The 16,561-nt window shown below is 44.2% G+C and overlaps 6 protein-coding genes across 6 annotated transcripts; all 6 read right to left on the reverse strand.

Moving 5' to 3' along the window:
- Positions 1-1,276: 1,276 nt before the first annotated feature.
- BYT42DRAFT_514100 (uncharacterized protein) lies at positions 1,277-5,534 on the reverse strand. Its single transcript, XM_051565190.1, has 5 exons — positions 4,981-5,534; positions 4,208-4,901; positions 3,476-4,096; positions 1,557-3,376; positions 1,277-1,500 (listed from the first exon to the last, which is right to left on the reverse strand). The coding sequence occupies exons 1-5, from the start codon at positions 5,383-5,385 to the stop codon at positions 1,459-1,461; spliced, it is 3,582 nt and encodes a 1,193-aa protein (XP_051424880.1). The 5' UTR covers positions 5,386-5,534; the 3' UTR covers positions 1,277-1,458.
- Positions 5,535-5,609: 75 nt separating this feature from the next.
- On the reverse strand, positions 5,610-6,656 carry BYT42DRAFT_567131 (uncharacterized protein). Its single transcript, XM_051568063.1, has 4 exons — positions 6,344-6,656; positions 6,242-6,291; positions 6,109-6,157; positions 5,610-6,017 (listed from the first exon to the last, which is right to left on the reverse strand). The coding sequence occupies exons 1-4, from the start codon at positions 6,533-6,535 to the stop codon at positions 5,916-5,918; spliced, it is 393 nt and encodes a 130-aa protein (XP_051424881.1). The 5' UTR covers positions 6,536-6,656; the 3' UTR covers positions 5,610-5,915.
- A 65-nt stretch (positions 6,657-6,721) lies between these two features.
- On the reverse strand, positions 6,722-8,730 carry BYT42DRAFT_567133 (phosphatase 2C-like domain-containing protein). The gene is made up of 5 exons (XM_051568064.1): positions 8,115-8,730; positions 7,884-8,050; positions 7,572-7,766; positions 7,221-7,499; positions 6,722-7,155 (listed from the first exon to the last, which is right to left on the reverse strand). Exons 1-5 carry the CDS (start codon positions 8,632-8,634, stop codon positions 7,078-7,080), a joined length of 1,239 nt encoding a protein of 412 aa, XP_051424882.1. The 5' UTR covers positions 8,635-8,730; the 3' UTR covers positions 6,722-7,077.
- Positions 8,731-10,585: 1,855 nt separating this feature from the next.
- BYT42DRAFT_567137 (ribosomal protein L19e-domain-containing protein) lies at positions 10,586-11,740 on the reverse strand. The gene is made up of 4 exons (XM_051568065.1): positions 11,719-11,740; positions 11,489-11,598; positions 10,987-11,414; positions 10,586-10,923 (listed from the first exon to the last, which is right to left on the reverse strand). Coding segments are annotated over exons 1-4 (558 nt in total). The 5' UTR covers positions 11,721-11,740; the 3' UTR covers positions 10,586-10,905.
- A 301-nt stretch (positions 11,741-12,041) lies between these two features.
- BYT42DRAFT_311185 (uncharacterized protein) lies at positions 12,042-12,860 on the reverse strand. Its single transcript, XM_051562970.1, has 2 exons — positions 12,794-12,860; positions 12,042-12,703 (listed from the first exon to the last, which is right to left on the reverse strand). Exon 2 carries the CDS (start codon positions 12,568-12,570, stop codon positions 12,151-12,153), a length of 420 nt encoding a protein of 139 aa, XP_051424884.1. The 5' UTR covers positions 12,571-12,703; positions 12,794-12,860; the 3' UTR covers positions 12,042-12,150.
- Positions 12,861-13,931: 1,071 nt separating this feature from the next.
- Positions 13,932-16,437, reverse strand: BYT42DRAFT_613374 (rab-GTPase-TBC domain-containing protein; the record flags this gene model as incomplete). The annotated part of the gene is made up of 10 exons (XM_051571727.1): positions 13,932-14,144; positions 14,211-14,252; positions 14,329-14,434; positions 14,505-14,536; positions 14,598-15,073; positions 15,143-15,266; positions 15,328-15,374; positions 15,443-15,600; positions 15,667-15,946; positions 16,029-16,437. 10 exons carry the CDS (start codon positions 16,435-16,437, stop codon positions 13,932-13,934), a joined length of 1,887 nt encoding a protein of 628 aa, XP_051424885.1.
- Between the last annotated feature and the right edge of the window lie 124 nt (positions 16,438-16,561).

The following is a 16,561-nucleotide window of genomic DNA, read 5'->3' on the forward strand; positions in this document are numbered from 1 at the left end:
GAAACGTAACGGGCATCGATGAAGCGCGTGTGGGAATAGCAGTACGTAATGGAGAGCATCGTAATAATGATTCATCTCGCTGACACGTTGGAGCTTATGGCTTCTCTCGCACAGGTGACAATGTCGCAGCTGCTATTGGGTGTTATCGTACCATTGACCAATATCATTCCAACTTCGCTTGCCGTGGGTGTATTGTACCTGTGAACGTTGAGAGTCTTCTCCGCAGAAATGAGTAGTCGGATGTCCACAACTCCGTCTGATTCGCGCAAAACCTGGGCCATCGATTGCAAATAGGGTACCACAGCGTTCCGGTGTGCCAGCTGGTTTTCAGGATCGTAAATATACATCTGAGCAAATGCAGGAGTGTGGCTATCGGTTGGTGGAAGCAGGCCACCGATTCGGTGATAGATTCCTCCTTGGATACGGAAGCAGAACCCTCCACTGCGATCGTTGGTTACCGATTCGTTCAGGTGAGCCCCTACAAAAGTAAAGCTCAGATTCGTATTGTAGGGGCGAATGCGCACGGAGATCTCCTCGTTCTTCAGTGTTGCTGCGAAGAGGCTGGGAATAACTGGATGTGTAGGCTACAAAAGCGAAAGGTCAGTGGTACCTTGGCCACAGCGAAACTGGAACTTGCGGACTGAAGATCGATCCGAAACATGCTCTCATTAAGCCACATGTGTGTCCCGTAAAAGCTACGCACAGCATCCATACGTCCCGTGTTATGTCGACCGAGCGGTTCCGTATTACCAGCGTCTGCGGGTAATCTACGAATGCGTTCTGCAGTGTCGTTTTCGTTCGTTTCCCTCGTAATCAGTCTTATTGGGTTTAATGGGCAAATCGAATGGTTACTTTGCTGATGCCTTGACTGCTGGCAAGAAGAGCAGTGGGCTTGAAACGATTTCTGGTCGTAGCAACATTAGCTTGATGGCGGCTTTCGGGGTTGTTCGGACAGTTGCTAAAGATGGAGCGAGCGTGTCCTGGCAGACTGCAAGAAGCGCAAAAAAAATTTGAGAATGACATTAGCCATTACAATAAATGAAATGAAAAAAAGGAGAAAAGAAAGGGATTAGAGAAAGCTCACTCGAGCAAAATCGATGTATCAGGGTCTATCCATTCAGAAGAGGGAAGCCTAAATCATGAGGAAAGGAAGATCCAATTCAATCACCGCAGTTAATCATGTTAGTTTACCCATTTTGCCTTTGATAAAGCGGATGCTGCCCAACTGCAAGCGGATGCTGCCCAACTGCATGGCGCACACAGACTAGATCATGATGAAGCGTTTATTTCATGTGAGTTGAACTGCTGTCAGTAAAAAAAGAATTAGGTTTGTTGGAAATCGCTGTCGTCTAATTAGCAGCGTGAAATATTCTATCCAACTTGAGGATTCATTATAAATAGAGAAAAAGCAAAAAAGAAAAAAGATTATCGATCTAAAATAAGTTACATGTTGATATTCTAGAAAAATACTATATGTGAAGCAACAATGCGCTTCAACTCCTAAGAATATATTGATTATTATAAAGATCTTTGAATAGCGTCATTTATCTATTTACCTCATCGTCAACATCTCCACCAGCCGTCGCCGGAGCGGATTGTTTATCCAACCGCTGTTCTTGAGGTTGGCGAGGAATAGGTGTCAAGGGAGGTGATAATGGTTTCTCTTCTGTCAAACTTGCTGAAAGGTTTGATACCTCGGCAATATCTGATGGAATTTCGTGCTTTTCGTTGCCGTAATCCAGCAAGGCATTGTGCTCCAACGGTAGAGACGATGGTGTACCGACATCCAAGCTGCGCGAACGACCACCGGAACTGGCCGCGAAAGAGCTTTCTGGGCGGTTCCAGGGATGATATCGATAGCCACCTTCTTCATCATCCCATTTTGAACTTTCACGACTTTTGAGATAATCTACTCCCTGAGTCACCAAAAGAAACAAGTCGTCAAACCCTTGGTGTTGTTGTACACTGTTCATTGATGGAACGTCCGTCTGAGGTGTAGCAGGGTCATCATTGTGGGGTGGTAAAACTGCCGACCCGCTGTGGTCAGCGCCACCCAAATGGTATGTTCCCGTTGTGCTTGCTTGATTGGATAGCACATTATCGATGATTTCATGCTTACTCTCCCTTTTTCGCATCGTGGTATGCTCCAGAGGATGGATATCCTCGGTCTCTGTTGCAGCGGCAATCGAGGCATCATTCTCTCCCGTATGAACTCCGTGAAATGATTCCGAACCGACGTCACTTGTCAACTCATCATCCAATTCGTGGTTGATATTCAGCTTATCATCCATCTCACCATCGTCAACGCTCGTGCTTGTACCGGTGGTGGCGCTCGTTGCTGTGAGAGCCGAGATGTCACTTGATTCATCTTTGCGGTCTGTTCTAGCGAAAGGCTCAGGAACTACAGTTGTGTTTGCGCTATCGCTTGGCTTGTTATCGCGTGAGCCATCTGCTGAAAAGGAGGTATAAGCATTCGAGTGAGGTGGCGACGATACGGGCGCTGATGCCAGGCTTATGTTGGACTGCAATACGCTGTCCATTTTGTCCATGTTGGCGTGGCCGATAATAATTGCAGAATTATTCTGTTGGATAACTGCCGTGCCTCGCTGCAATGCACTGTTGTGTATAGAAGATCCACCAGATACGTATGACTCTTCATTTCTCTTTGTTTTGGGTACAACACCCCACCCGACCAAACGTTTGAATTGTTGCTTCAATGATGCTTTGGATTTTTTTGCTGCATCTGCTGGGTTACCATCGGGAGACTTGTTGTAGGTCGCTTGCGAATTGATGCTACCGTTCCTTGTAGGATTGTCCGTTAAGGTTCCTTGATCATCAAATGAGGCGTTGGAATGGTTGGAAGACGATACCAGGGATGAATGTCGAGAATGCTCTGCTGCGTTTGACGAAGGGGGTGCAAGAAGAGATGAGTTGGTCCTGGTACCCATAGTAGGCGAAGAATTGCTACTGCCACTGGCAGATCGTTGTTCTTGAAACGAGCCTGAATTGGATAGTAATGACGGTCTTCTTTCCTCTGGAGTGGGCGACGAGTCTAAAAGACTACTTCTGCTGCTTGCACGTCGGCTGCTGGGATGAGGTGAATCCATCAAAATATCGAGTATGCTGGGTCGACGATCTTCTGGACTGCCATTATTGGCCGTGAGGAATGGAGCCCGGCGAGGCTCCGTGGTCACTTTTACAATCCCCGTTAGTCCCGAAGAAGATTGTTTCCTGCGTTGCATGGTCGAGACCGAAGGATCGATTTTTCTCAGTATAAAAAACAAGTCGCTGGTAATTGCTTCGGTCGATGAAGACGTCTTGTCCCTTTGCCTTTGGATCACATCTCCAAGCTTACTCTCCGGATTCAATTCCAGTTCTTAATTGTTCAGTAAAAGTAAAATGATGATCTGATTAGTAACGCAAAGGTGGCGTTTCCAATAACGTTTTGAGGAAATAAGGAGAGTCCATGGAGTACCTTTACTGTTGTGGGACCTAAACGACATTCGATATTTTGCAGAGCTTTGCGGATCAGTGCTGATGCCAGATTCCAGTGGGTGAAGTGGTTCTGAGGAACCACTGTCGGCTTCAGCGTGGGGTACATGGAATTTCTCCAAGGCGATATTGATGACAGACCGTATCTGCAAATCTTGCTGCACAGGGATAATCTTATCGATGCGATCAATCTCACTTGGTGCTGCCATCATTTTCTTCATTCGTTTTCCGAAAGTAGAGAAGGGTTTTGTCGAAGCCATGGTGGGGTTCTCGGTGATCACAGCCAAGTTGTTCGCGGCTTCGATAGAATTTTCATCCGGATAGAGAGTCACTTTGATATAAATCAGACCTTGTTTCTGATTCGCTCGCTTAATACGTCTGTGCAAGTAGAACCGAATGACCGAGTCCTCTTCATAAGATGTCTGTTCGTGGTTTCCGAAACTGCTGGATCTTGGACGGCGGGGATACCGCATGTCTGATTCTGATGCGTGAGGTGTCGGCAAGTGGCGCAGATGCGATACAGGCGGCATGGGGGTCGTTAACGAGGCTGTCAACGTCCGAAAGATAGAAGAAGGCTTATCTTGAGATGCCAGGATGTAATCATCTAAAAGACAAAGTAAAATTGTATGTTATACTTTAGTTACAATGGAACCCATGATTGTGGGCCGATAATACGGTCGATCATAACGAGACATATGGTTAAGCCAATCCTTACCCCCATCCATCCCTTGAACTGCAAGGTAGTATTCTATGGTATCCATCGCCTGATTTTCCGAAATAGGCTGAATGTTAAACCGTCGAACAGCTTCTTTCAACAGTTCGTCGGCAGTAGTAGTCGACGCGATCTCGAAGGAATGAAATAAAGGGCCTTGCCCAATGTTACCGGCGAATACACGGATTTCCTGGAAAGACCCATTCGCATTTTGCGCTGTGGTATCGAGCGAGGGTGCCACGGAGCACTCCTGTTTGGTTATCGTTGAGCAATGAGTGCGGGACGGGGAGTCGGCAGAAGAAATTTCCGGGTTATGGGAGCGAAAGCCATCCGCATCTTCCTGTCTGGTTCCTGAAGGGTGCGTCAACAAAGGATTTTGTTCATCTTCATGGTCGGTCATTTCATCTTGTGATATTTGATCTTGGCCGTACTCCACGCTGCGATCGTCATCGGTGGTGGTATCACTGTCAGAATCATGTTCAATATCGGATTCTACTTCATAATGAATTATATTTTCTAGGGTGCCATCTGTAGCGATGGTCACCTTCTTTTTGCTGATGGCGGCGTTGATCGTATTGACCGAATTATCAGAGTTCGGTCTTGAATGCGCGGCTTGTATCACGTCGTGAGTCATGCTGGGTGATGTGATTTCCACATTTCGATGTTTATTAAGGCGAGCTAAGCGTTCATAGGGAGTCTGATGACAAAAAGCAAATCAATACAACGGTGGTAATTACAACATCATAGATTAAAAAAGGAGAGTTGATGTGATATACCTCAATATTCTCGGCTGGGATGTAGCCTATTTCGCGTGTTTTTAGAACTTCCACGAGCCACCAGTATGTATTGGTGTCTTCCATAAGGATCAGCGCATCGCCTTTAACTACGGAAGCTTGGCCTTCGACAGTAGCGGCGAATGTGTGGAGTGCATATACTAGATCAAAGTTGATATTTTCATCGGGAATACTTGGAGAAGATGACATGGAGGATGCGCAGTCTCCTATGACTACGTCTTCTTCGTCGTGGGGCGAATGATAATTATCGGCAGCGATATCCATATCCTCAGTGTCGTGATAGTCGTCGGGCATATCGTCGGGGTCATTGGAATGGACCATGGTCATGGCGTGGTTGGTGGTAGGATGCTGAGACCAAAGTGTAGAAACAGTCAAAGCAGAAGACATTACTGAAAGAAAGAAGGAACAGAATGAGTGATGTCTATATTCTTCTTCTCACTCAACATCACCGGACATTAGCGCAGGCTTTTCCTCCTCTTCTCCTTCGACAAATAGGGGTGGTGTATTTTTTGTTTTTTGTTTTTTTTTTTTTTTTTGTTTTGGGGCTTTTGATCCACTCTCTACCGTGTTATAAGGGAGAGAAAACGGAGCGTTTCTTGATCTGTCCTCCTTCCCCTCCTTAATCTTCCTTGTCACCTTATTTCACAACATTGCTTTGATAATAACATTTTTTCTTTTCCTTGCAATTTTTGCCTCGCAGAAATAAAGCCCAAACCCTTCGAATCTATGATAAATACGCTTTTCGTTCACATAACATGATTCAACTTGAATGAATCCATTCATATCCATGTTCTATATACTTACGACTGTGATCGTTGTCGTAAAATACATACCATTCTGCCTTCGTTTCTAGTCGTTTGCAGAAAATAACCAATGTCACATCTGATGTTTTTATATTCCTTTTTTTATTTGGCTCATTATGCCGTCTCCATGATGCTTATCAACGCTTTGACAATGTCATTGTTGTGTTCTCGCAAAGCTTTCTCAGCTTCAGTCTTGCTAACCTCTAACTGATTCATCTACACATATGCATGTCAGTTTCTGTTTTTATTCCTTTTTTTTTTTTTTAAAAAAAAAAAAGCAATGCTCGTATCTCTGCATGTTGCTTACCACCACAGAAACTGCTTCCTTGTCCACAGACGTTGCCATGGTTTTATTCCTACCAATCAATCTCCATTCAGAACCAGCCCGCAAGAAATCTATAACCGAACTAGTTCATGCGCCTGAACCTGCAGATACTTACAAGGTTTCGTGCTTGTGCTTTTTAGCTTCCTCGTTGAGGAAACTCATAGTCTATCATTTTCTGTTAGAAAAAAGTCCTTATTCTCGGATAAAAAAAAAGAACCTTTGCTAATTTGTCGGCATCCACTTGACGATTGGCCAGTTCTTCATTGAGGTAGCTGGTGACATTCTTCATATCTTTTGTCGCTTCGCCTTTGGCACCTTTTTCTACGTGTTCATTCTCATCGTGGGCCTCATCTGCAGGTTGGCTAGCTTTTTTAGATACTTCTTTTCCTTGAGGTTTCGGAGACGACATGACAGCAACAGAACGACCGTGGTTTAAGTGTGTGTTTCTCTGGCAGCGTGTGGTGGCGCACCCCAAAAATATAGCTTGCAGCGGGTGGCAGACTATTTTTTCAAGATCCGAAGACTTTTCGTTCTTTTGAAGGTTGATTAAAACAGTGTTCCGTGTTTTCTGCCCCCCCCCCCTAATGATATGATATTTTTGAATGGAATCCTTTATGCTTTATTGCCTATACGATCGGTAATGCCTACTTTCATAATGCATTATAAATTATGAAACCCATCGTTCTATGGTGGCTGATGGCTGTTGATGTGATAATGGATTAGGTGTGTATGTGTGTGCGTGTGTCGGTGTTTTGGGCGAGCTTGAGAAAAATGAAGAGGAGATACAGAAGAATAGAAAAGAAGAGGTTCCATTGGATATGAAATCCTGCGGATCCGTTGAAACCCTTGGTGCAGCGATCAATATGCTATTTACAATGCAGGGACGAATAGAGGTTATACGTCCATTGAATGTTTGTTTGCGATGGAACAGACCAAGAATACCCAAAAGGCTCATAACCGTCGATCTGGCGAGTCTTCGCAATCTTTAACGACAGCCACAATAACGCTAATATCATCTGCCTTTCCGCCCTAACAACAAAGTCAGCAAGGAATGTCCCCACAACATATTTGATGCACACTGTGTCTTGTCTTACTTGGAAATAAAATCCCTCCTTCATGGCGCGATTCTGAAACGGGCTGTTGACATGGCGTCGATTCTCGCTGACAAGCCTGGCATTGTCAGCCAGTGCATCGGACAAGCGCTGCGGCTCGAAATTAAGCCTCTTGGACGGGTTGCTTCCGCTAGCTGGAACGGTGTAAGGAGCCAATTGCGAACAAACAATGGATAATATTTCGCGATCAAACAGGTTGTCGTAGAGGCCGTCTGAACCGAGGATGACAATGTCGCCTTTTTCAACCCGAATGGTGAAAGTCTAATTATCAAAGGAGATTTGCTCTGTATTAGACCATATCACTGGTTTCGATTATTCGTTCACTATCTATACCTGTGCGTCTTTCGGGCGATCCGGAGAGCTTGTGCCAAGCTGATAAGGGAAATTAAAGGAGTGTTGTTGTTCTTCACTGCGGAAAATATAATTATTGTGACGAATCACCGATATGCCACAGTCGCCTAAATTTGCGATTCGTAATTCATCATGGCGCAAAATAGCTAGGCATGCTGTACAAGAGCCGACAATACCCTACAATGTCACCTTATCAACAACATATCCCGATTCTGTCCTGCTTCTCCTACAACGACTGCTCGTCTTTTGTTCCGCGCAATTCCCCTTTTGACGGCTGCTGTAAAAATAGCCTACCTCTTGTTCAGCCAGCTGCATGCACTCTTCATAGCTACGCTCCAGTATATCGACCGGGTCGGCTTCATCGTACTGATAGAAACGCGGATCTTCGACGTCTTCAAACTTTTCCAGTTCCAAATACGCATGATGCATTAAATTTCGGGAATACAATGCTGGGTTTGCAGCTAATCGTGACACCATTTCATATCAGCATAATCTGTTCTTGGATAGGGGGATGACACGACTTACACTTGGTTCCTTTCCAGCCGCCTACACCATCAGCCACACCTAATGCATCCGGTCGTCGAAAATAGGCATCTTCGCCTATTTGCACACTGTAATAGTAATCGTCGCTCGGATAGGGTACATTGCGGCCTCTCTTTGCAAACCCTGAAGCTCCGTGAGCAAAGACATAGGATGGCTTGGATTTCGTACATTCGTTAGCAAAGAAGTCAACGACTGGTAAAGAAGGAAACAGTAATTCTTCGGTTGACTCTTTGATATGATAAGCTGAGTAGTGACGCTGTGTACAAGAAGCTTCGAATAGTGCTGGAGTAGAATGAGTGCTGAACGAACGATAATGGGTGGCTCGAGAGGATACCGAAGCTGTAGTTTCCCGGGAATTCTTTGCTCTGCAATACTGCTGATGGCCCCGCAACGTGATAGTTGGGATTGTGGTGCGAGTGGCAAAGCATGAAATCCCGTTTAAATGGGCCAAGCAGTTTAACTGCTTCGCTAAAGCGGTAGTGGCGGACGTTTTAAGAGTCATCTGGAGTACTGGGAAAAGGGCATAAATGAAAGGAAAGGATCACCAGCTCAGTAATTGTGGGGATGAGATTGAGGGAGACAAGAGGGAGAACTGTAATCTTCAGTGCACGAACAAAAAAAAAAAAAAAAAAAAAAAAAATCCAACTGTTTTTCATCTTCCTTCCATATATGGATTGTCAGACGTGGCGGTCATTAAACGCAAGTCTTCTCCATGTTCCCGTCGCACCAAACCTTCAAACTTTTCTCTGAGCTATTACTGTCTAAATAAAGTTCACACATAGCCAGCAAACTGTTTGTATAATGGTTCTTGCCTATTTGATTCCACGGTCGAACGCTTCACAGCTGAGCTATTCGTTTAGCCATCCAATGTTGCTTCAATGGCCCTACTGTGCTATGTTTGCTTATATGCCCTTCTTGCTGATGTTTTGACTCCATCGCGCCTTGTATGGCAAAGGATCCTAATAAACGGAACATCAAATTAATAGAAACGGTGCTGGACTGCTTGCTGCGCCAGCAGAATATACGACGATATCTCTTCCCTTTTAAGCGTGCACGAGTTCACGTGGACATCAGCAAGAGGACCAATCGAATTCTTCTCATCACAACGGAATCTACTGTACTGCTGTAACTTTGTCTGCTTACCGTGTTCACAACCAACAGAAGGCTGCCAATTGATTCGCAAGCATGATAAACCCTATTTTTATTAACTGAGAATCCGATGCTTGTTAGCAAAATAAGAGTTTAATTCCATTTGAATTATACAGTATGTCAATCGTTCCTGCGTGCTCTGCCCAAACCGGAGGAAGGGACGATATCAGGTTCTCAAACCTCATTTGATATATTAGACCATACAGTATGGTGGGCAAAACGGAGACAATGAACATGCTCCAATCTCCTTCATCTATAGACGTTGCCACCTCTGAGCTTCATTATTCCTGTGAGCAACTATCCTCATGTAAGCGAGTCAAATATGTGAATGACAGCCATAGCTTTGATTTGATAGTGCTCGTACAAGTCTCCTTTATCTTTATTTGTCGGCTTTTGGGTGAATCATAACGAGAACGAAACTACAACCAAGAAAGAACAAGTCAATGTGTTATTATCCTGCACAGCTTGTGCCGTACTGTATCTCCTAATCGTGCGTCTTCAAATTCGAAACTGCATAGCAAAATAACACAGAATAGGCTTTCGAAACCAATTTTATCAGAAATTGTGTTAAATTAGCTCCCAACTTGATAATAGCAAGCATTCCGGCTTACCTATAATACTCGTAGAAGGTTTGTTCTCACATCTATGGAACACTATTTTGTGCATACAGAATGCTGTATGTATTTCTCAACCCAGTCGCATAAGTTTACTGAAATGAATGGATAAATTTACAAGATCAAGTGATCCAAATGGCAGCGGAATATTGAAAAAACATGAAAGACGGATTCCTAGCTTAGCCTTTCGTTTGTTTTCACTTACGAGAAACATCTTCACCACCTGGTAGAAACCGCCGGCTTACAGCATCACGACATCGACGTTAAGTGTAGATGTACGGTGGAAAAAAAATGGATGGAAGGAGCGTCGTATGTATGTTATAGCTTGAAAAGAGGTGATGTTTCTTTAAACTGTTCCTGATGGATAAAGATGTCTTCTCTATTGTCCAACAGTAAAGCAGAAAAATACGCTATGTCTCTTATCCTATCGCATTATGCCGTATTACCCATAGTGGCATCAATCGCATGAAATGGGTGTTGGGTGCGTCTAAGACCGATCGGGGACATGTCTATGCAGGCATTGTTTCCTGTCCCAGGCGAAACTGACCGATTCCTTGGGAGATTGTATGTGAGAATGTAAAGTTATTGACACGAAAGGGTTTTCACGAAAGTGATATGCATATGATACACCGAATTGATTTGTCCTTTAAAAAAAAAAAAAAAAAAAAAAAAAGGATTCTTTACGAATTTGGACTGTGTAGGCTGCATATGTCTGACCACAGTTCTGTGCTGAACAGAACGAAACCATCTAATAACTGTGCGCCGTCATTGCCTGAGTGAGCAATTGGTGCATAGAAATCAAGGAGGTACTGATTATAGTATTTTTATACTATTATACGAAGCAGTTCTATGACATGGTTAAACTGTGAAATGGGAGTCACTGTCGCATAAGGAAATTCATAAGTTATTTGACAAGGTTTTTAGGAGAAAACTCGGAAATCTTTTATCCATGATTTTTCAAAAGGGCTGTACAATATAAGGAAAAAAGGTTTTAAGCGACAGTAAGAAGCTTATTGCATATCGGCAATCTATAATGAGAAGGACATAGTTTAGCTTCGTTATCTTATAATCGGCTATAAAATCATAATTACCTTTTGAGCATGTTTGGCAGCACGACGTTCACGAAGAGCCTTGTTCTTGGCACGAAGGGCTTCAGCTTGTTCGTTGAGAACCTTGGCTCTTTGCTTCTCGGCCTTGGCCTTGTGAATGTGTTCCATCAACACACGCTTGTTCTTAAAACCGTTACCCTTGGACTTGAGATACAAGGAGTGGTATAAGTGCTTATCGATCTTGCCGGCCTCTCTGTACTTGCGCAACAAACGACGGAGGACACGCATACGGCGCATCCACAAGACTTGGCGGGACATACGGGCATCAGCGGTACCCTTGCGCTTACCATAGCCCATGTGACGACCGAGACGCTTGGCAGCGTTACGTTCGCGAACACGGAAACGAGAGTGGCTCACGTCAGGCTTGCGGATGATCAAACCATCCTTCACCAACTTGCGGATATTGGCACCTAAACAAAAGTTGACGGTGTAAGCAATCTAGATGATTTATCATACAGCTAAGCATACTCTTTCTATCACTTACGAGAGTTGGCATTGCCAATTTCGTTGACCTCGTTGGGATCCAACCAAATCTTTCTTTCACCACACTTGAGAACGGAGCTGGCAAGACGCTTCTGAACACGCAAGTTAACCCTAATATCACCATGGTCAGTCCCGTTTCGAAAATGGGAATACAAAGGCAGAAAAAATTTTCTTTCCCAAAAAAATTCCGGTCCGAAAATGTTCGGCAGTCCGGTATTAGCAAAAACTTACATGATGTGAAAACGGAAACCAAGGAAAAGGGAAGATGCCAGCCATCCTGGTCAAAAATGGGTTCATCATAACAAATTTTTGGACTTCAAGCAATTTCATTGGTTAAAATTCTAAAAATAAACCCCGTAAAGACGGATACAATCTCCGCTCAAATGGGTCCAGGCAAAAAACAAACGGAATGGTTGGATGCACTTCAACATCCATCCGTCCGATGATTGGTCCATTTTCAATCCAACAAAAAGGCAACAAAAAACCATTCAATCCAGTCAATGATGGTATATTGAAAACGTTTATACAAAAGACAATTGGAGCATGGAAATCTTACAAGGTAATGTCAATAAGGGAATGTTAAAAGAGAAAGAGTAGGGAAGGTGTGAAAGAGATCTTGGATGGATTAAGTGAAGCGCAAGTGAGGAGAAGAAACGACGAAGCTTAGCTGTTGTCGGCAGACATGAGCTTGGCGTGCAAGATATTTGAGCACTGTATAGAACAGAAGCGATAGCGTACGGCTATGTCATGAGTGCCCTTGACCGTTTGCCAAATGAAATCCTGAACACTGGAAGACGCATACTGCTTTTTACACTGCTCACAAATATTGACGAGAGACACTTGACCGAGTCGTTCCTTGAGACCGCACGGGAGGATAGCATGGCCCTCGTGACATGGATCGGTCCATTTTCCATCAGCGAGCAATTGCCTCGTAGCTATTTCAGCAAGGCTGCACACCGGCTGGGCAAACACCTGGCGTCGGCGGGTATGATTTTCCAGTGGCAGAAATGGGTTGGGGCACAACGATAGGATGGTCAGCTTTGGTAAGCGTAACAACTCCGCAGGCAACCATTGCTGTAACATGTTAAGCTATCTCCTTTTTTTTCCCTCATTCAATAGTACAGGTAGCTTACCAGTAAGTTATTTCCCAGGGATAGTTCCACGAGATTCACAAGAAGAGCGATTTCAGGAGGTAGCTCCGTCAAACGATTATTGCCTTCCATAAATAAATCAGTGAGCATACTGTGACAACAGCGACAACTCCAAATATTTTGTAACATAAATCATGAACATGCCATCGACTTACGGAGGCTTAATACGGATAGATTGCTCAGCTGGAAAAGATTGGGGTTCAGAGTGCTTAGTCGATTGGCGTAAAGAAACACCTGAAGGGAAGCCGGCTTGACCAGATCTTTCTGCACAACAGTAACGTATCGTAACTCTGCGATCTCATCGGGGATTTCCGTCAATTCAAGGTGACTAGCAACCCAAACATTGAGTACAAAAAATTACAATTTCGTACGCTGCAGCCTCTTTGTTTTCCAAATTGTTGTAAAAAGCTTTTTTTCGTCGACTTACCTCAGGTCTACCCGTTCCACTCCGGTATCAACGATGCCATCAATAACTCGTCGTGCCAGTTCACAGCTTGATAGTTCTCCTGATTGGGGTTCGCCCATCATCAGCTCGTATAAGATCTCCTTTGAATGGCTCGACAACGAATGCATCCGAGTACGTTTCCTTGCTTGTGAGCATTCCTCTTCGTAAGAGTGGAAGGAGGGTGATGGAAAAGGGCGATGTTGCTGTTGAGGCAAGAAGTCTTCGTCTTCGGAAATGTCGGTATCTAACCAATCCACATCGTAAGTCTTGGCCATGTCAGCATCTTCGTAATCGACCTCGGCCTCTTCTTGAGAAGGCTTGGGTGAAAGAAGTCCGAGTTCCATCAGCGGCATGGGCTTGTTATCATATATACTATTCATAGAATAGAAAGGAAAGATAGACGAGCGTGCGACATCTCATCCTTCGATTTCAAGCTCAGCTAATGGAAAAGCATGCAATATGGATATCCGCGCGCATTTCCATGACAAGCGGAGGTTGAAGACGAGTTATGGCCTTATTTGCGCCCCCTTCGGAGGTTCTCGAGATTTAAAAGAGTTGAAGATCAAGGCAGTGTATGTTTAATGTGATGAGTAAAACGTATCAATAAGGAAATAATAAAATGGTTTTCAGACGTTGTGTGAAAAGTGCTTCCGGATCTTATGTCATCCTTTCAACTGCCCGATGTTCGTTCGATGTCCACAAACGCGTATACATGAAACATCAAATGCTTCTGTAAGACATACGCGATTATACAGACGTTGTTTATGGTCTTCTTTGCCTGTGTATCGGAGGCGATTAACATACTGTCGGTTCCTTTTTGTTTATTATAAGGATTTTTTTTTGGCTCATTATCTTCGAGCTGTTTTCGCTCTTTCCACAAGACGACGCGCTTCCATAGCTTTCATAATGATAGTCCCTCTCACATTGCCTCTTCTTAATTTGCTAGTCCCCGTAGGTAAATTTTTGCGTCGTTCTTCTCTTCGAGCTTTGAATATACTGCGGCGTCTTTCCAGGTCCTGTTCACTGACGCGCGTGATCGATGCGTATTTATGATACGTTGTCTAAATTCCCCCCCCCCTCAAAGCATAAGTCATCAAGCCATACCACATCAAATATCGGTCACTCACATCCAACAGCTTATGGCAATCAATCATTCGTTTTGGCATGTTCTATTGAGCAAAGCAAAACAGGCCCATTACTCGGTAACTGAGCTGGGGGGGAGCAAGGTCTGGTTATTCAGCCTACCTGGACCACTTGAAAGACTTCCAGAGGATCGTCGACCGAAAGAATCTCTTGCTCATTCATCTTGAAAATAGCAAGCGCAACTCGAAATATAGCACGTTGTCCTTCACTTTGGGTTTTGATCGTCTGTCAGCAAAGTGATCCTCGTTTTTAAAAGGTCGATGCACTGAAATACTTACTAGAATAGACAGTCCCAGACACGAAGAACTGACTGTATCCACATATCCAACATAAATAAATAACTATTCGTCTGATAATTCATGATATGTTACCTCAATAGGGAGAATATTGATAAATAATGTCAGAAACCAGTGGCTGGTGACGAGGGAGCAGGTAGGCATTCCAACACCGTCCGCCGCTTCACAATCCCAGAAAGATTTACCGCCACTGATTTTGTGCCATATCTGCGGGCAGCGTTCAGAGAGGAGCATCATCAGCACGGCCTGATCGATGTTAGCGCCTTCCATTGTCACGTCATAGATACTGGCGGGTAAGATATCATGAATCATCGATACAAAGGTCCAGAAGGCTTCTTCTTCGGACATAAAGAGAAGAAGGAGGCCTGCAATGTAGTTCAGCGATTGGCAATATCCTATGCTCGGTGAATAGAGAGAAAATGCCAGTAAAATTCTACGCAAAGTTTGGATAGCTGGAACATCGCTGGTATATGGATGACCAGCATCGGTCATTGGCCCATCTGATGTCGTCATTTTGAATCGAGAATTATCAGGAAAGGTACGGTGGAGATCTATAGAATTGCATTGATCAATTATTGATGGTCACCTGCTATCATGTTACCGCCTTTCTCTTGTATTACCGCGCTCAATGATTTCAAGATGTTCATTTTCATAACCCATGGCTTCTGCACGTTGGACATACTCTTGATAAACACCTGAATTTGTCTGTAGCTTTGCTTCGGCGCCACTATAATGGAACCATGCCTTGCACGGGCACAGCAATATCAATGGCGAATCCCGTTTCACTATCCCGTATCGTCTATACCTGTCCTCGTAAGTCGGAAGGGATGCCTTTGCGAATATAGCGTTTGACTATGAATACGTTGGATTAAATTTTCAGATATCATGAAAAACCCGAATAACCAAATCAAAGTATCTACATTTGCTGCTTCGCGCCGGCCATTGACCGTTATTTTCGCTGAGGATCTGACGCCATTTCTGTTGCCGTCGTTGCATAATCGGCTTGTAAAATTTGTCAAAATTGCAGTAATCTTCTGTGGTTAGCCATTGCGTGCATTTGATGAAACCATATTGATCTCTATGGACAAACACAAATCAGCACACTTTCATGCCAACACTGCCTTGGACCTGGGATATCGCTGACCTTTCCGTAGATTCTGGTTGTGGAGGAGGAGGATAAGCAAGGCTGCTGCCATCGTCGAAAAGCTGTGGGCTTGATGGATCCTTTTTGTCTTGACTGCGGCTTAGGAGACCAAACACGGCTGTGGCTCGTTTGGCACTTCCCAGATGGAGCCCACCTTTTTTTGTCAAATGTAATTTGTCTTTAAATGAATTGGCAAACGATTTTGGTGATTGTTCCTGGGTAACACAAGGTTGCATAGAGGGTATTTGCGAAGCATCGTTTTCGGCTGTAAAATATTCACCTGTTTAGTAAGATGTTAAGTTCATAAATGATGGTCTCTGCAATGAGCCATTGAAACGAAAACCGACGGCAAATGGCATTACCTGTGAGTGGGACAAGTTGTTGGGGTTCTGCAACGGCGGGTATCTTAGTTTTTGGATGGTGAATAGAATAGTCTTCCTCGTCATCTGATCCTGTATCTATCGAGGAAGCCGCTCCAGTCACAATGGCGGAATCCTCAACGGTGAGAAAAGAGGATGATGGTAGCGTCGGTTGAGGTGAGATACTTTTTGGGCGGAAAAGCGATCTTGCATCATAACTCGGGCGTCGTTTGGACTGATTGACCTGAGCTTCGTTGTTTGCGGATAGATTGAAATCGGATTTTTTAGACCGCATAAGTGAATGTGTGAATGAAATGGATCGAGCACGAAAACCTGAACGACGTTGGCCAGGTCTGTCTCGATTAACATGTCGTGATCCGGGCGACGTTGTGGTAGACCTTGTCAGGGGCATGATGTAACGTAGTAAAGAACTTCAAACGTAAGCTTAAACGAGTAAAGAGTGGAAGTTCAGAATAGTAAGAGAGAATAACGTAAAAAGAAGGAAGGAAAGTGGATTGAGAATGGTAAGCGTATAC

Source organism: Radiomyces spectabilis, assembly GCF_025331425.1.
Source record: "Radiomyces spectabilis strain NRRL 2753 chromosome Unknown BYT42scaffold_5, whole genome shotgun sequence".
Classification (NCBI taxonomy): domain Eukaryota; kingdom Fungi; phylum Mucoromycota; class Mucoromycetes; order Mucorales; family Radiomycetaceae; genus Radiomyces; species Radiomyces spectabilis.